The sequence below is a fragment of the Lissotriton helveticus genome, chromosome 10 (genome assembly GCF_964261635.1).
Source record: "Lissotriton helveticus chromosome 10, aLisHel1.1, whole genome shotgun sequence".
In the NCBI taxonomy this organism is placed as follows: Eukaryota; Metazoa; Chordata; class Amphibia; order Caudata; family Salamandridae; genus Lissotriton; species Lissotriton helveticus.
Window position 1 is genome coordinate 27,576,849 of NC_136071.1, and position 24,587 is coordinate 27,601,435.

The following is a 24,587-nucleotide window of genomic DNA, read 5'->3' on the forward strand; positions in this document are numbered from 1 at the left end:
ATTCCACTTCCAAGAGTAACTCTTATATTCCACTTCCAAAAGTAACTCTTATAGTCCACTTCCAAGATTAACTCTTACATTTCACTTCCAAAAGTAAACCTTATATTCCGCTTCCAAGAGTAACTCTTATATTCTACTTCCAAGAGTAACTCTTATATTCCGCTTCCAAGAGTAACTCTTACATTTCACTTCCAAAAGTAAATTATATATTCCGCTTCCAAGAGTAACTCTTATATTCTACTTCCAAGAGTAACTCTTATATTCCGCTTCCAAGAGTAACTCTTACATTTCACTTCCAAAAGTAAATCTAATATTCCACTTCCAGGAGTAACTCTCACATTGCACTTCAGAAAGCAAGTCCTACATTCCCTACCAACACCAAATCATGCATTCAATTTCAAAGAACTGCTCTTACATTCCACTCCAAGAGCTACTTTTACATTTGACTCCCAGAGCAACTCTTACACTTTATTTCAAATATCAATTCTCGCTTTTTATTTCCTCGAATAGCTCTAAAGTTCTCTTTCAAGATCATCTTCTATATTCCATGCCCAAAAGCGACTTTCATATTAGATTCTCTGATAAATCAACCTTTGGGTTCAAAGAGCAGCTCTTCCATTTTACTTCCAAGAGTGAAACTCTTACACTCTTCCAACTCTTATTTTCCATTTCAAAAAGTGACTCTTACATTTGTTTCCAAGAGAAACCCCTTTCCAAGATCAACTCTCACATTGTCTTCAAAGAGCCAGTCTCACTTTAAACTTCCAAGACTTACATTTTATTTCAAGAGAGACTCCCCTTCCAAGAACAACTCTCAAATTCAACTTCTAAGAGCAACAATCATATTTAACTTCCAAGAGTAACTCTTACAGTATCTTCAAAGAGAAAGTTTTACTTGTACCGTACATTTCATTCAAGGACAAATCCCCCTCCCTAGAACAACTCTCACATTTAATCTCTTACATCTCTTACATTGTCTTCAAAGAGCATCTCTAACTTTTAATGTCCAAGACTCTTATATCTTATTCCAGGGGAAACTCCCCCTCTGATAGCATCTCTCACATTTAACTTCCAAGAGTAACTCCTACATTGTCTTCAAAGAGCATCTCTCACTTTTAACGTCCAAGAATCTTACGTCTAACTCCAGGGGAAACTCCCCCTCCAGGAGCATCTCTCACATTCAACACCCAAGAGTAACTCTTGCATTGTCTTCAAAGAGTAACACTCATATTTAAATTCCAAGAGTAACTGTTACACTATCTTCAAAAAGCAAAAGCAACTCTCACATTTAACTTCCAAGAGTAACCTATACGTTGTCATCAAAGAGCAACTCTCACATTTAACTTCCAAGAGTAATTCCTACATTGTTTTCAAAGAGCAACAATCATATTTAACTTCCAAGAGTAACTCTTACAGTATCTTCAAAGAGAAAGTCTCACTTTTACCGTACATTTAATTCAAGGGGAAATCCCCCTTCCTAGAACAACGCTCACATTTAGTTTTCAAGAGTAACTCTTACATTGTCTTCAAAGAACATCCCTCACTTTTAATGTCCAAGACTCTTACTTGTCATTCCAGGGGAAACTCCCCCTCCAAGAGCATCTCTCACATTTAACTTCCAAGAGTAACTCTTGTCTTCAAAGAGTAACGCTCATATTTAAATTCCAAGAGTAACTTTTACACTATCTTCAAAAAGCAAAAGCAACCCTCACATTTGGGGGCAGATGTATCAACAAATTTTTTAGTCGCAAAAGCTGCGAATCGCAAAAAAACTGCGTTTGCGACTAAAAAATAAGAAAATGGTATGTATGTAAGAATTCGCATTGCAAATTAAGTAATTGCTATATTTACGATTCATTAAGTTGCGAGAACAGCTTTTCTGCGAATTTTGTGCGATTTCTTATTTTGCGTGGTTCTTTATTAGCGAAATTCGCAATCTAAAAATCGCACAATAAGAAATCGCAAAGAGATGTATGAAAGATTCGCAAATTGCGAATTCATTATAATCGCATTTTAAGAAATCGCAATTAACACCAACTACATGCAGGTGGTAACCAGGTTGAAAGTATAAAAAGGAACCCACAATGCAATGAAATGTTTCAAAAAGGCTGGACTTTACCTGATAGCCAGGAGGCTGCGTATCCAAGCCCTTGCACAGAGGAGACAGAGACAGGAGAGAATATTCAGGCTGCGCATCACACTGTTCCAGCAGACTGAAGAGGACATCTATGACAAATACAGACTTCACCTACACACTATTTTGGATCTCATTAATGAATTGAGACCTTTTTTGGAGCATCCAACAGGCAGGACACAATCAATTCCTATCCATGTGCAGGCATTGTGCTCACTGCACCTTTTGGCTTTAGGGTCTTTTCAAAGCGTCATTGCCGAGGTTGGTGGGGTGTCCCAGAGTGCTCTTTCACACTTTTTCCATGCCTTTCTGGATGCAATGCTGAACAGGCTTCAGCATCCCATCTACTTTTCAAACACCCAACAAGCATGCAAGAAACAAAACTGGATTTGTACCAAATTGCACATTTTCCCCATGTGATTGGTTGCATTGATGGCACCCATATTGCCATCACTCCACCAGCAGCCACAGAATATGTGTTTAGAAATAGGAAACGCTACCATTCCCTCAACATCCAGATTGTGTGCAATGCTAAATACATCATCAATGATAATGTGGCAAAGTACGCAGGCAGCACACATGACTCCTTCATTTTCTGACATAGTGGAATTCTTAGACGTCTGAGTGCTGGACAGTTTGGAGAGGGATACCTGCTAGGTAAATGAACCTCATCCATCCATCCATCTATACATTAGTTAATTTTTAATTGGAACACACAGTCACTCTTGTTTTTCTTCCATGCAGGTGATAGTTCCTTTGCAGTGAAAGACTTCATCTTAACGCCATATTTGGATCCATCAAATGCAAGTGAGAGAAGATACAATAGGGCACACTGGTCAACGCGCGGCGTCATTGAACGCACATTTTGTGTATGCACCGGAAACGGCTTTTTAAAAGACCAAAGGGGAGGTGCATTGCAGTACAGTCCTGAAACATGTTGTAAGATTGTAACTAGCAATGCTACATAACATGGCTATGAGAAAAGGCACAGACATTGAAGTGAGTGACTCATACACATTTGATGATGATGCCATACCTCCCCCTGCAAGGGCAACAGCAGCAGTAGGAGCAGCGGCTGGCCAGCAAAGACGGTCTGAGATAACACTAAATTACTTTTAGGTAAGACAAGTACTCTCACAACATATCTTTTTTTTGCAAGTGATGTTTTTAATCACAAATAAAAAACCTTACTACTGTTTTAAACATGACATGTTACTGCAGTCATGCTAATGTACCATAAATGTAAACGAAAGCCATATGTGATAATGCAGTAAGGAGAAACTATTGCAATGTACATGTTCACTTTTTGCGCTGGCGGCTTGGTGCAGGGCGGTGTTCACATTCCATGCTCTCCAACACAGGTGTAGTTGCAGCATGTCTTCCACTTCTGCGCTGCGTCAGTTGAGAAGATTGAGTGGGGTTGTTGATACTCCTGCTGGAGGTGTCCAAGCTGTCTGCTGAAGCCATTAGGGCGCTGGCACCAGAGTTTGCAGTTTGTAAAATCTCAACAGCAGATGTAACCTTGTCCAGGCCTTTGGCAATGTTTTGAGTGCATTCACTCATCTCCCTCTGCATGTTTAAGCTGCGTCTAGTGAAGTTACATGTAACTGTACATAGCCGGTTAATGGCTTTAGTATACCCATGCATTCTGCCATATGCACGGTGAGTCGCCCTGTTCTGAGATGTCTCAAGTGTCAAGACATTCTGTCTATTGAGGCTGCCATACACTTCATGCCCTCACCCATGCTTTGTTGGCTGTTGTTCAATTTTGAAAGCTGTCTATTAATTTAACGTAGGGCCTTATGTTGCAGGCGCTGCACATGAAGCATGTCCTGCTCTAAACCAGCAAAAACTGTGGGTGTTTCCGGATGACCATTGCTGCTCCTGGATCTATCCAAACTATATGTACGTGGCCTTCTATGCGTTTGGGGTTGGTCTTGGCTATCCACAGGGACCACTATGTCAAGGCCACTGTCTCTTGTACCCCCTTCAATGTTAAGGTCATCTTCCAAAGGAGGTAGAGGGGCCACATGTCTGCGCTTTCTGCGCACTATTGGAGTAGAGACAGTCTCATCACTACTTCCTCCTTCTGCACCGGAGACAACATGGAGTGGTGATTCATCGCCCTCTGTGTGATCCCTTGCTTCCCTTGATTGTGCTGTGGATGTAGAGTGAGACATATGAGTTTGTGTTTTGCTGTGCAACTTGAGACAAATAAAGTGTTTTTATTTCAAAATCTGACATTATTTACACTCTATTTCTGTCTACCAACAAAACCACAATGTGGGCCTGTGTTTCTTTGATGTCAGATTAAAAATGTTCACATTAAACTACAACTCCCATGATGCATTGCTTACTGTATGTTAAGCAGTGTTCCTGGACTTACAAATTCCTTACACTGAGTACATCTACCAGACCTATGAACATGCATTACCCACACATTTTGGAATTCATTACATGCATCTTACCGTGGGCACTTTGTGTAGGGTCAGAGCTGTCTATATCAGCCACTCCACTCACACTCTCAGGAAGAAGAGTGGCCTCCACAAGTTCTTCATGTGGTGAAGGTTGCTCTGCTGTGGAAGTTCCACCTCCAGTCTTGTGTGCCTCCTTTATTCTTTCAGCCACCCTTTCTTTTGATCTTTGGCGCCTGTCGTACCATCTTTTCCTAAGTTCATCTATGGTACGGTTGGTCACTCCCACTGCATTCACTTTTTGCTGTATATCCAGCCAGATCTTTCTTTTTCTGGATTCAGGCACTTTTAATGCTGTTTTGCCAAAAAGCAGCTCATGGCTGCAAACCATCTCCTGAATTAGGATTTCCTGCTCCTTTTCTGAGAACTTATGTTTTCTTTTTTTTTCTCACCAGCCATTCCCTCCTGTGTGCTCCGGGACTCCATTTCACAGCAAGCAAGTCTGCTCAGCCTCCAAACAGTCTTCCAACTGCCACTGGGTGTGGCTCAAGCAAGCAGGTGCAGGTAATCACTCCCTCTTCCTGGCTGTGATATCATCAACCTGCTCCTGCATTGCAGATTCCCGTTTTTTTGCGATTTCTTAATTTGCGAATTTCGCAATTTAAGAAATCGCAAAGGATTCTGAGAATTTTTAGCAATTTTTAAGAAATTGCTGAATAATCGCAAAAACCTACATACATCCCGTTTTGCGAATCTGCAATTGCGGATCGCAAAATATCGCAATTACAGAATCGCAAAACACAATCTTGATACATCTGCCCCTTAATTTCCAAGAGTAACTCATACATTGTCTTCAAAGAGCAGCTCTCACATTTAACTTACAAGAGTAATTTGTACATTCCACTACCTGAAGCAAATCTTACATTCCACTTCCAACAGCCACTTTTGCATTTCAAAGCCAAGAGGAACACTGATATTGCCTTCTAGGAGCAACGTATGACAATATTTTAGTTTCAAAGGACAGTTATTACAGCATTTCCTTCCCAGAAGCAATTAGTATAAGAATCTGCAATTTCAAGAGTGTTATTAGAATATTATCCCCTCAATTACAATGTGTGGGCACCTTCTCCGCCCTAGATTGACTTCTGTTATCATTATAGTAACTCTTCCACCCAGTACTGGGTTTTACTTTTTAGGGATATATTTCTGCATAAAAGAAATTTACTCTCAACCCAAGAGAGATTTGTGGGAACATTTTCAAACCAAGGGAAACTCATGGGTGTATTATCACCTGAAAGCGAATTAGGGTATTGTCCGCAGAGAGCAACTTCGGGGGATACACTTTAGTTTACCCAAGAGTGACATTTAACACGATTTTCTTTACAAGAGCATCTGGTGAGGGATCAATCTCTGTACAAGAATGACTGATATTAGCTCAATTACCTTCCAAGAGAGAACAACATTGGAACTTTCCACTTCTATGAACAATTAGTATCTGAGCATTCTCCTTCCTGAAAAATCTATTTGATTATCAACTTCAAGAGAAACCAATGGAGCATTTTTTGTAAAACCGATGCATAGGACTATACCTTTTTCAAGAAGTGACTATCACTAAATTTTTCCGAATCCAATGGCGAATGTTATGGTGCATTCTACTTCCAATCGGCCATACCTTTTGATGATTTTCCATACGCATTGCAATCAATGTTCAACCTGATATTTGTTGTGTGTCTTTTGGTGAGTTGTGCCTTCTTGGAGGGGCACGAAAAAGATCTGGAAGTACTCTGTACCAGTATGTTAGTGCTACAGGAATCAGCCAAAATTATCCCACAAGACTGCCACGAGTCCCTGCTCAATCATCACAACCCGCCACCTCTATAAAAAAAAACCCAATGATGATTTTATTGAAACAAACTACTCAAAAAAAGCACGGCAACTACTTTGACAGTATTCAACCCTTCGCACTGCCAAGAATGTCAAAACAGTCTGAGCACTTGTTGCGATCTCAGAAAGCCTGACCACCTCGCGATTTTGCAGCATGTAGGGATCGGGGATTCATCACCCGTTGAAACCCAATTTGGAGCCCCCGTGAGCAAACCAGGCTTGCATCCATTCCAAGTCCTGAACAACGGAGACGATTTATTCTCGGTCGAGATCACTTGACATATACAGGAATACACATTCTGAGAGATTATTGTGAGACCATGCAATGAGCTCATTATAAATCAAATTTGAGAGATAGATACATCTTCATTGACTGTTCGATAAGAATTCTTTGGTCCTGAGGAGAATCCCCATATGATAGGGGATTCGAAACGCATAGACCATGGTGTTGTTTAGGCCAATCGAAATTGATTGACTTTGATGTCAAATTTGAATTTTGTTTAATCTAGCTGACGGGCTTGTACTCCAAGTTGTGTTCTGTATTTTTATGAAAATATTTAATTGAGTGTGCCTCGTCGAGTAAAGAAAAGGTTTTTTTTTGTTGAGGTACCCCAGGGCGGGCATTTGTATGGATGGTGTAAGAATGGATGTGATGATTAACTTAAGAGGTGTATGATTCTGTCACAGTGTGTATGTTGTGCATAAAGTTTGTATTTTAGAGAGTGATTGCGAAGTTCATTCCAAATGAGTCACTGCACAGAACCTTCTTTTAATTATTTTTTTTTTTTGCACAAAAGAAAGAAATACAGCATAATTAACAAGTTAAAAAAAAGACACGCCCTCCCCTCCAATGACATGAAATATAGGAAGTGAAGGATGAAAGGGTGAATGGGGAGGAGAGAAGGCAACACAAAGAAGAAAGGAGAGGAGCAGTAGAAGGTTAGCTCAGAGTGTAATGATTATTTTCTGTAAGTGGTAGAGAGTATATAAGTAAATATTTGTATACGGTTATGTGGTCTGGAATGAGAAAGGACAGGCCAAGAGAGGATAAAAGGGGTTTAAGGGATTACAGACGTCGTCATCATAAGTTATGGGAAGCAGCAGCTCTAGATCCTGGTTGAGTAGGTGGGTGGTGGTGGTAGAGCGGGGGCCGGAGGAGGTCCCGCTCTCCTGCTTCACTGCTCGTCTTCCCCAAAGACGACATTCTATTTGCGCTGCATGTTCTCAAAATCAACGTAGTCTGTGCCGGTCACTCGCTTGTAGATGTCCTTGACGTCGTTAAAAGTGGTATCGAAGTGGGTGGTGGCGTCATACGAGCGAGAGCAGAAGACCTGCAGAGTGGGGGAGGTTGACATAGAAAGAGAGAAGCGTTGGAGGCGGGCAGCATGGTGGAGATGGTGCTTAGAGGAAAGCCCCTTGATAGGACTTTGCAAGATTGAGTTAGATGAACATGTTACTCACCTGTATAGCTGGATCTCAATCAGCATTTTATTCACATCAGCATGCTACTAGATTAATCTAATGCCAGGTGGACATGCTTCTGGGCGCCTACAATGTCGCCCTGTTGATGCTGGGCATCACAAGTCTGGAAGCATACTCACCTGAAGTCTAAGATGGAGTAAAAACAGATATAGGGCCCGATTCACAGAACTAACTTAAGACAAAATCCTAAACTTACTACTTTTTGTATTCACAGAAGTTAGGATTTTGTCTTAAGTTTGTCTTAAGACAGACTTAAGACAGACTTAAGACAGACTTAAGACAAAATCTTAACTTAAGTCTGTCTTAAGTCTGTCTTAAGACAAACTTAAGACAAAATCCTAACTTCTTTGAATACAAAAAGTAGTAAGTTTAGGATTTTGTCTTAAGTTAGTTCTGTGAATCGGTCCCATACTGCTTTTGCTTGTCGATGCAGGAAAGGAAAAATAGCAAAACATGGGACAACTAATGAAACTAAACTGTACAACACTCTGTTGCTTTGTAGCGAGGTTTACTGTACATATGACCTCAGACATACACATCCGCAACAGCATAGACCTTTCCAGTCATCAGTATCTGCTCTGGCAGTGGACGCCTACATAGAAGAGTAGCCCTTAAAGGTCCAAGTAAGAATGACTGCTGTAGCCTGCCGGCAGCCTCCAAATCAATAACTAAGGTGAACCTTGTCTCCACGTCCTTGTTTTATCCTCTGCAGCTTTCCATACCATTGTTCACAAAGTCATACATAATGTTCTTTTCCTCCCAACTTGGCATCACCCAAGAAGTCCTCTATTGGTTCACGACATTCCTGACAAACTACAGATATGTCCAAATAGACACCTCAGGCTAGTGCTTAATTTGAGGTGGTGGTTTCCGGGGCTTGGCACCTGCACTTAATTGTCAAGACCGGCACTTATGACAGTCAGCCACAAGGTGGAGCTGTTTGCTTAATTTAAAGAAAAGCACAACATGTGCTTTTTAATGAAATATACATTAAAATGACAAATACCTGCAGCCCAGGGCATTCTGATAGCTTTTGGGCAAGGAGTAGTGTGAATTGTCACACTTGTAGAAGTGTGATGGTCAGACTCAGTAGTTGTGTTGGTATGGTATTGGAAGTCAGGGCAGTGACAAAGGGTGGTGCAGGCTACAGTGGCTTTCTGACAAGGGCCCGGCACAAATATATATTTCTTTTATTTACAAATTAAGCACTGCCTTAGACACCTCCTCCCGCACCCCTATTCATTTAAAACAAGGTGAGGAATCCCAAAAGCCTACATTCTTGCTCCTTTGCAATTTCACGAAATCCTGCCACTTATACTCAATTCTTTACAAAGAAAATTAATGTAATGAGAGTATTTAACTGGAAGAAAAAAAATGAGATAAACAAAAGTCAGAGAAATAACAATTCAAAGAAATGCATTTCATCAAAATGTGAATATACTCCAATCAAGAGTCAAAGAAAGAGTAAGAAACAGGGTGTGGATTGGGTGTAGATTTAGGACAATGGTTAAAGTCTGAAATAAGCCTAGACTAAAGAATGTAAAGGAAAAGATTAAGTAAGGTCACAGTAAAGGGCTAGGGATGAAGCTGGAGCAAGGGGCTGAGTTTAGGCTAATATTAAAAGGCAGGTCTTTGGACAGGAATGGGCTAGTGTTAGGGACAGGGTAACACTGAGTCTATGGTCAGTCAGGCCTAGAGTCAGAGTAATAAATAGGGTTAGGGTTGGGAACAAGGTTTGTGTTGGCATGTGTTAAGCTGGTGTTAGAATGTGGATGCAATCAAATAGTTGTAGAAGTTGAGGTGCAGTTTTCAGGTATTTCTAACACATGTTATAAAAAAATAGACATTTGAATAGAAGGGGGGAATAATTGAAGATCAAGTTTATCTTTCAACTAAAATGTTTCCAAACAAATCTTTTTAATTGTAATTTCCATTTCGATGTAAGATGCAGCAAAAGCTTGGTCACAGCCAACACGTTTCGTACCAAAACTTTGGGACTTCTTCAGGGCACAAGTGTCTGAGGCTTTGGCTGTGTCCTTGTCCGTACTTTTAAAGTTAAAATATAGAATGAACTTCTTCATTATATGTATTTTGAGATATCTATATCTATTGATTTGAAATCAATGTAACTTATTTGTGACTCGTTTGAGGTTTCAGGTTTCAATTTAGCTCTTTGCTGGACTCTTGTTTCATACGATTATCGGAGTTCTTCTACTTCCTGTTTGTTATTAGTAAAAAATGAATTGCTGAACCATGTGTAGCAGAAGCATTTGCTACAAAGTTATGCTTTATAAATTTGAAGTTTTTATCTTTTAAAGACAGTCCCATGGAGCTGTCTTGACGTCATATGTGTTTATGGGTAGAAAACAGGCAAAGAAGTATGCTGCTTTAAATAAATTCCAACAATCTCTTGAGAGTAAGTTCTGGTGTACCATATCTGTGTGGGAGCCGGTCAACGCTTGTCCACAAACAAAAACATGAATCTCACTAACTCTTCAAGCAAATGTCATGTCAACAGAGAAAGTTACCTTCAAAGAAACCAACTGTGTGTCAGCTTTGAACATGAGCTTGAAAGCAGGATATGTTTGTTCAATGCTGATCACACTGATCTCACATACAGAGACATTTAAATCTTGGAAGAAACATCCTTTTCAAACACCCAGTAAGTTTCTCTTTAAACAACAGTTTCTGTTGGCTGAGAAGTCTAATTAAAGTACCATTGAAGAAAACTATATGACTGTCACAGTAATGAACAATGAAGCATGGCACAGCATCTTAACTGCAGATGGGTGAGGTTTTAAATTCCTGATTTACATCACAGGTCAAATTGCTTCCCCTATAAGAATATCTTGCCCTTGAGAAGGATGCTTCACTTTCACAGGATGTCCATCCTCTAGTGCAGAGATCAAGGTAGCTATGGGGCAGATTACGATGGTGGGCGGACAAAGTCTGCCCGCCATCGCTGCTGGAAAAGGGATCGCCCGCCATAGGTGCGGCGGTCCCGCAAAACAAATTAGGATGCGCCAGCCACACTGGCGGGCGCATCCTGTATGTCTACATTGTGGCGGGTTGCAGCACCCGCCACAATGTAAAAATACATGTTTTACATTTGCATGTACAACGTGGCAGGCACCGTGCGGTGCCTGCCGCCTTGTACATGCAAATACCCCCCAGGTGCAGCACCCTACCCCCGTCACCCACCTGGGGGCCCGCAATGGGCCCCCAAAGGCATTTTCCACCTGTCTTTTTGCGGCGGGAACTCCGCCGCAGAAGACAGGCATCATAATGCCCACAGCGGTGCCTGCACTGCAACGCCTCCATAGCCCCATAGTACCGGGTCCCGCATGGGGGGCGGAAAGGGACCGCCTTGCGGGACCACGGCGGATGGTCTTTCCGTCCGCCGCGGTACCTTTCCCATTCCCATCACCATCCTAATTTGGCAGTGGGAATATTCAGGGTGATGGCGGGAAATCCGCGACCGCCGGGTCGGCGGTCCTCACTGCCGGGCCGGCGGTCGCGGATTTCCAGCCATCGTAATGGGCCCCTATGTTATCTCTCCAGGTGAGTCCCGTTTGAGGGACGCCTCATACTTCGCTTGCCTTGCATGAGGTCCTGCGAGGGATAAGAAAAGTTGACATTCCATAAGTGTCTGCTCCACATCTGTCCTATGGGGCTCACAGTGGCCTAGAAGTGCATGCCACCACAGGAAGAGTCATTACTGCTTCCCGTCGAAGGGGCGATTGCGCAGTGTTTCCTGAGCACCATTTTATCAGCGTGCTGGCTTGAGGACATGCCAGGCAGAATCATCTACAGACACCCCTAGGGAAACTCAAGAATGGTCCCTCCCAGGGTCTTCTACTGAATTTTGCAATAACGTTTGCACAACTTCCATTAACAATGAATTATTTCTGTTCAGCATATATGTGGAATTGTACTGTCTGAAGCATAGGCTGGAGTTCTGACAGATTTCTAATATGTTGGCTGGAGAAAATAGAAACAGTTGTCTGGACACAGGAGGGCTGCTCTGGATGGCATGAGGCGAGACAGAGCTGTTTATCCGCTGACAATCATTTGCTACCAGTTGTAATGAATACCACTGGAAAGGTATGTAGTGTCATCCAGTAGGTCTTGTAAAGTGGAGAATGGTGGCCTGCTGATCCTGCTGCCTGCTAGGGTGACAACATTGGCCCAGTTGCAGAAAGAGTTCCTCAGCTCTTTATGTCTATTGAATGTCACTGTCCATAAGCAATGAAAAGTGATGAAGGGTGTAATAGAAAGGGTTTCTTGCAGCTAAGGTGCCACTTCTCTTCTGGACTCATGCATAGGCAGACTGCTCTCTCCGCTCACACATGGTGCCGTGATGCACAACACTGGGGCGCCCAAGAGCGTGGGCTTTGAAATCACTCTTACCGCACACCTACTATCATGGGTGTGTGCCTGATGGATTTAGAAGAATTGAAATAAAGGATCAGAGGATGGATGAAATGCAAAAGACACACCTAGTCTCTCCACTATGCTGCCCACTCAGACAGTGCGGACCCTATAAGGTTGGAAGAATACCCTTTAACACCGAGATATTTACCTGGCTTTTGGAGCCGTCATCCGTTGATTCAAAAAGGTCGCTGATTGCGATGAACCTGCAATGACAAGACAATGCATTTGGAAAATTTACCATGGTTTGTAGGCTTGAAAAACAAAAACAAATAAATATGGAAGGTAAGAGAGAAAGACAGGTGGGCAGAATGGCAGTCCTAGACCCCACCAGAGCACAGGCCACCTTTGCATGCTTGGAACGCTACCTAAAAGAATCGAGCAACTGATTTCCTTAGTCTGGATGGTGTGGTCGTATATACCAGGAGATTTAGAACTTTGTGTGCACCATTTAATTAAATTAGTCACCTATGGGAAGAACAGGCCGGAGGCACCCTGTGAACTCCATACATGTCTTGGAGCCTTGGCGTTCCAGTATGTGAACTGTAACATGCCCAGTAGTGACCAGCGGGTCAGAATCTGGATTTCATCTGTCCGATGGGAAGCCTAGGATGGTAATAGGAGTAGCTTTAGGCATATCGGTGACAATCAACCCCCTGCTGTGAGCCTGGCTGAGAAGAACCAGATATCCAGTGACAAGAATTACGTTCAATGACAACAGCAGACCTCATGTACACCAGGGAATGCAGAAAGCACTTTGCAGACTTCTGCTCTGTGAAGTACAACACCTCTCAGGAATGGCCTACATCAAGCCATCCAAGGCAGTCTATAACAGTCCTGTAGCTTAAGACCGCAGGCCTTGCTCCTGCGGGTCCATAAACCATGGGCAGTACCCTCACCGGTTCAACTCACCTCAAGGATAAGGGGTGGCGCCTTAGTGAACAATGGGTCTAGGTTTCTTCTGGCGTAAATCCTTAATTTACGGAGACTAGCTAAGGCTCACCTGCTTGGACTCTTGGCCGTTTAATTACAGAAACACAACGGTGAATTAAAACTACAACGGAACAATGGTGAGTCAGTGGGAAGCACCTTGTACAATATGTTCAGCATGTGGTGTGTCTGATGACTCTGGGAGTCTAATCGTTTAAACTCCCCCCCTCTTTCTCCCTGTATTCTGTAAGCACAGTGATGAGCGAGTGAGAGAGTTCGTGTATACGCCTCGCGTCATCTCTATGAGTAGAATCATCAGCCTCACTATTAAATAGCCTCAAAGAAGCAAGAAACGCCCCGACAGCCTCTTCCATTCTTACTTCTGGTCGACGGGGTCTAAAAGCTCCAGCGCAGGCGCAATTTCCTTCTCGGGCTCGCTGGTCTCCACAGTCGTGCTGACGATGGCCAAGTATTTCCCCTGGGCGGCGACTTTATGGGCATTGGAGATCATACACACATAGATGTCTGGCAAGAGAAAGATGTACACATAAATATAAAGAAAGCACACCCCCACTGCCAGCCCAACACACTACACAGATCATGCCTGAACACACAGTGCCCTTCTGCAAAAATGACACACCACAACCAGTGTCAGTAACCAACCGTTCATGGTAACCAGCGCACACCCATCTTCTACCAGTAATCTGGCCACAACCTTTTGGACAGCCCAAAGGAGGCAAGAGCTGCCATAACTTACTGTTCATTCTCTGTGCAGCATAATTGAGCTCAGTACTAGTCTGTGTGTCAGGTTTCACATAGACTCGATACCTCAACCAGGCAGAGGCCAGTGCTGCTTTACTGCCCATCTTTTTTCCAACTATTCGCTCTACCCAAGCAGAGACCTGTTGTGCTTGACTACACAATTTACCAACCCATTGCTCTGCCTTACCCGCTGATAAATCAGTTCTGCTTGACTATCCATCTTTTACTAACTACTCGTTCTTCCCAACCCCAGGAGAAATCTGTTCTGCTTGACTACCCTTGTTTTACTAACCATTTGCTCTACCCAACTGTAAGAAAGTGGCTCTGTATACACTGCACCAAAGTAAGGTACAGTGTGCACAGAGTCCACAGTCCCCAGAGGTTTGGCAGAGATTAAAGTTAGATATAACCTAAAGTGGTAGCTTGGTCGAGCAGTAAGGCAGTATCATAGGACAATGTAAAGCATTTGATGTACACACTCAGTCAGCAAATGGTCTCACACACTCAAGAAGTGAACTCTAGGCCAATTGTTTTGTATATAAATATATATTGTTGTTTTATTTTATTTTAGAACTACAAGTAGGTATAAAAATAGTTTCTCAGCATGAGATGCTACAGTTGAATACTTTCAATGAGCAATAGACTTTTAAATGCAATAGATACAGTTGTTGCAATATGCAACACAAATTAAACACAATTATAACATTGAGCTCAATGGGAATTTTAAGTAAAATGCAATCAATATTGGTTACTTTACGTATGTTTCTCTTACTCAGGGCTGAATCCTGGATCCAGCCGTGGTGCATCTCCCGTAAACAGTTGAAAGAAATCGTTTCTGTTACACAGGCGATTTTTAAGGAATATTTGTATGTTCCAAAAATTGACACTTCTGGCAAAAACCAGCCAATGTTATCCTATGGAGGAAAATCAAGTTATTGGAAAATCACAGTTGTAATTAATTTTTAGGGCCAGTGCTGGGCACAAAGATCCAGCACTGGGATCTTTCCTGATAACAGGTGAGTAATTTCGTTTTTGTTGATCGGGTGATTTTTAGTGAATATTTCAAAGTTTCAAAACTCGACACAGAAGAATTTCCAAGTGAAAACCAGTCAATGTTACCCTATAGAGAAAATGTAGGTTATCAGCTTTCAGGTAAGTACTCTACTGTCAGAGTTAAGGTTCGGGGGATAGACTCAGGGGTCTCCCAGGTTCAGGTAGGTACAGTAGTTGCACCCTCAGCGGTACAGGGGAAGCCGGGTGCATTGAGAGTAGGCCAAATGTTAGCCTATGGCGGGTAGGGGGCCTTTGGTTGGTGGCTGATAGCAGGCAGGCCACGCGGCTGTGGGAGCTGAGCTCCTGGTCCCTTACACAGGGCAAGTGGGGAAGTAGAATAGGATAGTTGCTGCACTTCCAGTGGCACTTGGGCCGCTGGGTGCAGGCTGCTGTTGGGCCGTTGGGCGCCCAATGTATTTCAATGAGAAAGCTGCAAGACGAACAAAGGCTGCAAACTCAGGGACGGAGATTCTTCAGGTACGACCACCACTTCGAGAGGTAAGTTGGGAAGCTGTAGGATGGGTAGACACCCAGGATTTGGGCACAGGGGGCCGTGGGGCGCCGGATACAGGGGTGTCTTTTGGTGTCGGGAAATCTTACCCTCAGCTGGTCGCGGTTGGAGGGGTCCCTTGTTGTGAGGCTGCAGGTGTCATCAGGAGTGACGAGGAGGGTCCTTGGGTCACAGTCGCGGGGGGGACGTCCTCATGGTGTTTGTTCCCTCAGGCACAGGCACAGGCCGGGCTCGGCGTATGCAGAGTGTGCTGGATTCGCAGTTCCTGGCTGGCACCTGGGGTTTTAGATCTTTGAGTAGAACCACTGCTCGTTGGAGTCCCAGTCTTTGGATGAGCAAGGCAGTAAGGTCCTCCGGTGTTTTCGAGGTTACTGACCACAGGAGATGCAGCGGGTTTAGCAGGAGCAGGTTTGAGGGTCGACAGGCCGGTAGGGCTGGGGCCATGTCAGTTTATGTCGTCCTCTTGTTAGCAGCTGCACAGCAGGTCTTCTTGTTCTTCTTTGTAGTTTGGGAATCGGGATCTGAGGAAGGAAGGTTCCGGGTGCCCCCAAATACTAAATGTAGGGGCGTTACAGGTAGGGCAAGGACAGGGACCAATGGGTACACCCCCTATCCTACCACTCTCCAGTGGGAAGGGGGCAGGAGCCTAGCTCTGATTGGGTAGGGCTCCCCATTCTCAAAATGCCAAGAGCCCGGAGTTGTGCTTTACCTCGCCTCCCCCATCGGTGGGGTTGGCAGAGGCTGGCACACCCCCTTTCCTCACTTAGCTTTTGCCGCCTGTCTTCCCGCCAGAGTGGGGGTCTGAACCCGTGGGGGCCAGTTGCTGAGTACAGCAAGTGGCCTGGAAAAGCTCATAAAGGCGGCATACCTTTGATGCTTCCCCTGCCCATCCTGGGGGAGGAGACCTAGCACCTCGCCCCAGGATATGCATTGTTGCAGGCCCACGAGAGCAGATGGCTCTATACCCAGGGGCCCAGCAACATGTCTGCTGTGTGGCAGCCTAGGCAGCCTCTCAATAAGGACGCTGGATTCAAGCAAGCCGGGCTGACGACGGCTGTAATGCCAGAAACCGGTCCTCGGAAGCTTGTTTTGGCAGTTCGGGCTGGACTGTTCCCATGAGGCACAGGGTCAGACTGATTTGCATATGGCCATGTCTGAACTGGGGTGGCAGAGTGGACTAAAGAACGGTGATGGATTATACCCAGATCTTTTGACTGGGTGTGAGTGTTTGATTGGTTCAGATGCTCCGTCCATCACCGCCCCCTTTTGTACCGCTCTGTTCGCCATAAGTGTGGCAGGGTATGCTCAGACGTGAGTCCCTTGCACACTTTGCCACTGGATTCAAGCAAGCCGGGCTGAAGACGGCTGTAATGCCAGAAACCGGTCCTCGGAAGCTTGTTTCCGGTCCAGGGAAGGCATGGCTTGGCAGTTCGGGCTGGACTGTTCCCATGAGGCACAGGGTCAGACTGATTTGCATATGGCCATGTCTGAACTGGGGTGGCAGAGTGGGCTAAAGAACGGTGATGGATTCAACCCAGATCTTTTGACTGGGTGTGAGTTTTTGATTGGTTCAGATGCTCCGTCCATCACCACCCCCTTTTGTACCGCAGCACACAGCATCAGCAGATGAACAATGCCAGTGGCCACCAGTAGTGTGCTGCTGCCTGTATCTGCTCAGCCTCCAATTTGCAACTCAATTTGCAACTATCCTTTACCTATCGGAGACCATTACTGATTAACGATTCTCTTCAGCTACAGCACAACAGAAACCAGATCACCCTCTTGTGTAAGTTATCCAGCAACTGCTCTATCTTCTCAACCCAACACAATTGCTGGTGAGTCAGCATGCCTTCTCTGAACAAGTGCATGGACCACATACGCTCCGGCCATTACCAAAGGCAAGCATCCTCTTTATACTTGGTAGTCCACCAATATCCATACTGTTCCCATCCTCGACATGTAGCCGTGACGAGCACTGAGTAGCCCAGTGCACCCTCTGCTCTCTCACCTGACTTCCTGTTGACCTGGTTTTGGGGGATGATGATTTGACAGGAGTTGGCATCGTTGGTGTCTTTGATTGGGTGGCTCAGGATGCAGAAGACGCGGATGACCTGACCAGCCTTGCGAACACGATCCTTAATGTAGCTTGGGTCACAGATCAGCTGTTTGCAGCGCGCCACCTGCAGAAGCGGAACAAAAGAAAGCATAAGACGTGTGTACTCTTAGTCCACAGCCTTCATTTCATTACAGACTCGAGGGAATCATGGCCCAGTCCGCAGGCCGGACATAGCACCGTAACACCTTTGTGTGGGACTTGGTCCTCGTCTCGCATTGGACAATATTGTGTCGCGGTGAAAGATACCTAGAAGTTTGAAGTAAAAGCGAACGAGACTCAAATTGGGCTCTCTCTTTGGTTGGCAAACATATAAACTCTCAATCTAGACTCCTAAGGAACATGGCATCACCACTGTGTGTCCTTGTGACAGGGAAGATCAGACTACAAATTCCCCAGCATATGCCTCAATTCCAACCTTTACGACTACCAGAATTCAAAAACGTGCACCAAAAAGTGAAGAGGTGCTCCAAAGTCCTACTGAAATCTGAAAGGGGTAGGAGGGTTTGCACACTGCCCCACTTGCCTTCATTGTCTAGGCACAATCCCACCAACTTCATTCAAATTCTCCTCATCATGGTCCCCGCCGCGCCTGACTCAGCACTGAGTTCCAATGATAAAATCATGCAAGCGAGCCCTAGTATTTGCACAGTCTGCTATCAAACATGCCTTGAGACACGTTCCACTGGTAGTGAGAACTATTAAGAGTCATCGCATCAGGGGGTAAATCCCTCAAACTCATGGCCCTCAGTGAGACCTGGTTCATCATCGCCTCCAGCTCAGCTATTCCTGACCTGCTGCCAGTGCACCGTAACATCATGACCATCAAAAAAGCACAAAGTTGAAGCAGACGAGTACCCTTCCTTTGCTCAGATCCTGTCTCACCCAAAAGAAATAACATCTTCAAGAGTTGAAGCCTTCTAATATCTACTAATCAAAGGCACCTTAACCCTGGACATCGTAGTGCATGTTGGTCTGCCACCCACACTAGCAACTTCACAATTTATTTCCTAAAGACATCCTCAATCTCGCCCAAGATGTGCCCCAGCGTTTCGAAACATGGTTTCGTTAATGGACAACCTGATTATCTGGGTCGATGACCCCTTCAGTTCGACCTTGAGAAGTGCTAGGAACATAGGCACCCTATATATTGAGACCGATGATCCTTCAACGCTGGCGCCCCAAGAGTTTTGAGGACTTGGACAATCTACACTTTGGCCAATGAGGAGAAAAGTAAACCCATGGCGCAAGGCACAGCCTCAACCTTCTATTCTCCATAATCAGTACCTTCCATCACTGACACCGACTCCCTTCTGATAGTACTCTAATCAAAGACCTCATAATGCCCTCATTAGTCCTCATAATAACCCTCATAGAACTATGCTAATGCCCTAATCTGTCCTCATAATTCTCTCAAAATACTTTATTAATGATCGCGTAACACTATGACAATGCCCTCATCAAGATCTGTATTCTACGACATTGGCATTCTCCACAACTACCGTCACATGAGGAATGGCTCGCGGACATGTACAAGACCGCGTCTTATGAAAAGGTCATTTACAACATAATGGACAAAGCAGATATTTTTCTTCTCACATGGTCTCCCCTGCTGAGGGATGCCACACCCTACCACCCCCCCACATTTGCCATGACTCTTGATTCTGCCTCGTCATTGTAACTGCCTCCCCCACCCCCCCAGCATTACTATACTTGGGCTCTGCCTGAATGATCCATTTCACTGCCCTCTCTTCCCTGCTTTCGTAGTTTAGTCTTCCCTCCCTTCTTTTTCCTCCTTTAATTTTTTTTCTTCGCTCCATCTATAGCTCATTTTCTCACTCTTTTCTATCTCTTTTCTTCCTTTCTTATATGTTAGTAACGTTTGGTATTGGTACATGTATTGCAAACAGCATTTGTATCTTAATATGGATTTATGCTGGACTTGCATGTCATTGCATTTGTTGACATTTCTCTTTTGTTACTTAATTTATGCCAGTTCAATATTTGCTACAAAAAAAAAGATTTACATACAAGCTGAACTGCTAACTGAGAATCCCGAACACACAACATTCAGCCTGAACCCCACAATTAGGCCTGGGTGGTAATTTCGGTTCCGCTTGCGGAATTTGCAGAATTTTGGTAATTTCGCGTTCTGCAGAGAACGCGAAATTGCCCAAAATTCTGCGTTCCGCGACTTCGTGAAATTTTTTGCTTGTCCGCGTACTCAAAATGCGTGTACACTAGATATTTCCCCCCGAGCACGCAAACAGCGATTGCGAACAGGAAAAAAGCATTGTGAACAAGCAATTCTGTGTGTTTGCGGAATTTCTGCGTGTTCGCGGAGATTTTTTTACCATTTTGCAGAGATTTGCTTAACGTGATTACGCAAATTCCACCCACCCCTACCCACAATAAGTGCTCCTAGCAGCAAAAATAAATTAATCTGCCTCCTCCGCTCAAGAAGTGAGACTTGTGCAGTCTGGAAAAGGTTGGTCCTCAAACCTCAACAACAACAAAAAAAACACCTCTTAGAAGGGCAACATGTGCTCTACAGATGAACTCTACTTCATGACACACATGGGCAGAGCACCCGAAAGACAGTGGCCAAAGTTTTAACCCACTGCAGACCGCATACAATAGTGGGGTACCACCGTGAGTACACGAGAACTCACCTCTGGATCAAACCGACTCACTTCCCAGCCTGCATCTTAGAAACTGGGAACTCCAACAAAGAGCTATTCCTACTATATCGGTGATGGGTTTAGATTATTCACAGGAAGCGATGGCGCTCTCGCTTGTGCATGTATGAGTTGTAACTGTGGCAACTAAGTACACGGTGCAAACAGTTCAGGGGAGAACAAACCCAAGTTAAAACAACCCCTGCACAAGTGTGGATGTGAGTCCACACGTACAAATGAACAAGAGTTCTGTGCACACGTTTGTATGTAATGGGTTTTAGTGTAAAAAACAAAAATTCTAACACAATGAACTTGTAGAAATAATGAAGGTTGATATCTTGAAAGGTTTCAGTAGATGGATTTATAAGTCAATCCAGATCAATACAGAGTAAATTCAACCAGACGACATGTGTTTCGTCACAACGTGTTACAATTGTGACTCTTCAGGGCCGTAGGTTGTGTGTATGTGGCAATAAATTTGGTGAAAATTATTCCAAACGGGTAGTCTGTGAAGAAACGAGCGATCCTGGTAAAGATCGGGAGATATATATTGACTATCTCTGCACGTCTCAGGGTAAAGACAAACGATTGTAAAGGACGGGTCCGTCCCTTACGGTGTTGGATCTGTGATGTAGTTGCAGCACGTCTCGAGGTCCGTTCTGTCGTATCCGGGTAATTTGTAGTCTGGAGGGGGGCTCGCATCACCTAGCCAACCTAACATCTGTGACAACCTTATGTCATTGTCCTTCTTCTGAAACTTGAACAATACTTACAGGGCAAACACTGGTCCCGCTGACCTACCCATCAACAGGACTGATGGTAAAAAGGCATAACATGTTGGCGGCCTTACTAATTCTCTCCCATCCGAGAGCACAAAGTCATCAAATTCCCTTCATATGTCTTCACCATTTGTAAATCTCAGTAATGCTAACATAACCGTCCTTGACCTGTCCATCAAGGCGATGCATATCGATCGCCTTATCAGCTGCTCCCTTTACAAAGGTGAAGGCATTCAGAGACCCAAGCATACAATTATCTCCACTTTCTTCACGAAACAAGTGCATACTGTGGACAATTAAAAGCCCTGTAAACTCTGCCCACTTGGAGTCAAATGTTCCCAGCCTAGATTGTCAATCAAGCCTCCGACTACTAAATCTTTTCACTAACACCACTACTAACAATGCACCCAAGGGCAAGACAAATCCACACCCTACCCCTTTTGCAGACAACAAACGCAGAGTGGGGCATCTGCCTAAGGACTGAGTGTGGCCAGAAGCCCTTCTTACATCTGCCTCAGATGCAAAGTGAGCTATGTAGCGCATCCAGAACGCCTCAGCACGGCTCATCCTGGACATCCCCCGACACAGCCACATCGCCGGACACCTGAGAGACCTGCACTGGCTCCCCATCAGCAAGAGAATCACGTTCAGACTCCTCACCCACGCACACAAAGCTCTCCACAGCCAAGGCCCCAGATACCTCAACGACTGCCTGACCTTCTACACTCCCACCCGCCAGCTACGATCGACCACCCACGCCCTCGCCGCCGTCCCCCGCATCCGAAGAGCCACTACGGGAGGCAGATCCTTCTCCTACCTGGCTGCCAAGACGTAGAACTCCCTCCCCATCCACCTCCGGCTGACCCAGGATCATCTCTCCTTCAGGAAGCAACTCAAGACCTGGCTGTTCGAACAGTAGAGGACCCCCCTCCCCCAAGCGCCTTGAGACCCTCCGGGTGAGTAGCGCGCTATACAAATGCTTTGATTGATTGATTGATTGATTGTAGGCGAGGTCAAGAGAACCTGCTGAAGATGCAGAGCAGGCTAGGAACAGTGGACACAAGTTCCAGCTACAACTGTTTCCTCTACCACTGCCAACACAGACTGGGCCATGCATGCCAGGACACAAGCACCAGCTGAAGCATTACCTACCTCCCCTTTTGACTTGACACCCACCACCTTGCCATTTTCCACCACAATCTCATCCACTGGCTTGTTGAGCATGTAGGTTCCTCCATAGGTAGTACCCAGCCTGCACAAGAGAGAGAGAGAAAACAGGGTATCAACCGGGCGGTTCTTAAATGTACAAATATTCTAAAGCGTGAGGCTTTGGCGTAGCTCCACTTTTGGGGAAGGGACTCGATTGGCAGGCTGGACATGAAATACACATTCCTGTGGGTAATAAACCAGAAAAGATTAACCTAAAATTCAATTCATGCCTCTGGCCACAAACCCAAACACAAACCCTCCATTTCAAAATATTTCAGAGGAGCAGAAAGCAACACCATATTGCTGGGTATGAGGCAGCTCACACATTCACCATTCCTTCTTTTATTCTTCAAAATAGGCTTCTCAGAGATTTTGCAGTGGACACTTTGCTACAGTTCATGCTGTGCATGCATGCACTCCCTCCTCCCTTGATGGTTAAGGTATGAGAGTGATATGGGTGGGTATAGCAAAGACCGTCCAGGGATTCCTTACCTAACGAAGCCCTGGGGCAGCTCGCCGAGTCCATATATTGGGTAGAGGTAAGGGCTCTTGCCGAACTGGGACAGGGAATCACGGTACAGCGTGATGCGGTTGATCGTCTCCAGGCAGGGTTCGTCCAGGTAGCTGTGGGTTCACAATGGGACAAAGGATCAGCCTATATCGTCAATTCAAGGGACCGCGCGTTCAGGATCAGCATTAGGAGGCAGCCAGGGGAGTGCGTGGAAAGACACTGTACATGGAAGACATGTCAAAGCAGAAAAGCCAATGTCCAGCTTTTCATAAGGTGCTGCACTGGTGCTACCCTAGGCGATTGTCAGCTCTTAGCGCTTCCGACATACCTCGAGAATGGATATCACTCTGTTATTTTTCTATTGTATCTGCTCCCCTTGCCGTTAGGTTTTCAATGCCTAGCACGTTACACACCTAGCCAAGGCCTATATTGGTCTTCTCTTGTGCACAATTTTAGCATTGCCTATGTATATTCCCTATTTGACTTTCGTATTGATGTTACTACATTCCCTCAATTTGTAAAGCGCTCTGATATCCTTCGGAATCAAGTTCGAACTATATAAAACTTTATAAATAAATAAAATAAATAAATGCAAAGGAGCTTCAACTGAAGGGAAGAGACCTGCACCTTGACCAAAACTCATCAAATAAAGCTGCTTTGGAAATTTCCATGACCTATGCCAAATATCCTGGGATGAGTGTCACCCTAGCAGCATCAGCAGCAGTAGCAAAAATAAAAACAGTCCTCACTCCTTACATGGTTCACCACTTCAAAGCACTCCAGATCAGGGGTGTCGACGGTGGGTCCAAGAGCCGTTGCAGCTTCCTACTGTACCTCTGAATAATAGCGGCACCCGTTCAGATCTCTTCACAAAATGGTGAACTGGGCTCCTGTTGCCAGAGGAACAGCACTTTGTGATGTGGTGGAAAGTCACCTGAACTTTCAGCCAATGAACAGATCAGAATGCTCTTTAACTCGGCAAATAGTCTGGTGACCTGGCCGGAACTCCAGGAACTATACAGGAAAGTCCTGTCCTCATTGCTAGGGGTGCCAGGTCCATGACCAGGAATTGGCAGACCTATTTGTTTAAAAAAAAAAATGAACTAACTTAAGACAAAATCCTAAACTTACTACCATTTTGGTATTCACAGAAGGCACTTACTCATTTTGGTATTCACAGAAGGCACTTACTCATTTCGGTATTCACAGAAGTTAGGAGTCCTAACTTTAGGACTCCTAAAAGCCTTCTGTGAATACCAAAAGTCTTAAAGTTAGTATTTTTCTCAGATTAGGAGTAGTAAAGTTAGGACTCCTTACTTTAGGACTCCTAAATGCCTTCTGTGAATACCGAAAGTCTTAAAGTTAGGATTTTTCTCAGTTTAGGAGTAGTAAAGTTAGGACTCCTAACTTTACTACTCATAAACTGAGAAAAATCCTAACTTTAAGACTTTCGGTAGTCACAGAAGGCATTTAGGAGTCCTAAAGTTAGAACTCCTAACTTCTGTGAATACCGAAATGAGTAAGTGCCTTCTGTGAATACCAAAATGGTAGTAAGTTTAGGATTTTGTCTTAAGTTAGTTCTTTGAATCGGGCCCCCTGACTTTACTATAAATTCCCGCCTCCATAAAATTGTATCTAATGTCAGCCCACACCTAAGTCCTAGCTATAATTACAGGTGCCCGGTGAATCCAATAAG

At 44.5% G+C, this 24,587-nt stretch overlaps 1 protein-coding gene across 1 annotated transcript in view; it reads right to left on the reverse strand.

Moving 5' to 3' along the window:
- Positions 1-7,304: 7,304 nt before the first annotated feature.
- The window catches only part of LOC144785008 (rab GDP dissociation inhibitor alpha-like), a 47,856-nt gene continuing 30,573 nt past the window's right edge, over positions 7,305-24,587 (reverse strand). Inside the window, exons 6-11 of the mRNA XM_078664127.1 lie at positions 22,873-23,004; positions 22,324-22,423; positions 17,610-17,781; positions 13,656-13,800; positions 12,497-12,551; positions 7,305-7,763 (exon numbers count right to left, since the gene is read on the reverse strand). Coding sequence (XP_078520253.1) covers positions 7,638-7,763; positions 12,497-12,551; positions 13,656-13,800; positions 17,610-17,781; positions 22,324-22,423; positions 22,873-23,004 — 730 coding nt within the window. The 3' untranslated portion in view covers positions 7,305-7,637. The remainder of the gene's footprint in view (positions 7,764-12,496; positions 12,552-13,655; positions 13,801-17,609; positions 17,782-22,323; positions 22,424-22,872; positions 23,005-24,587) is intronic.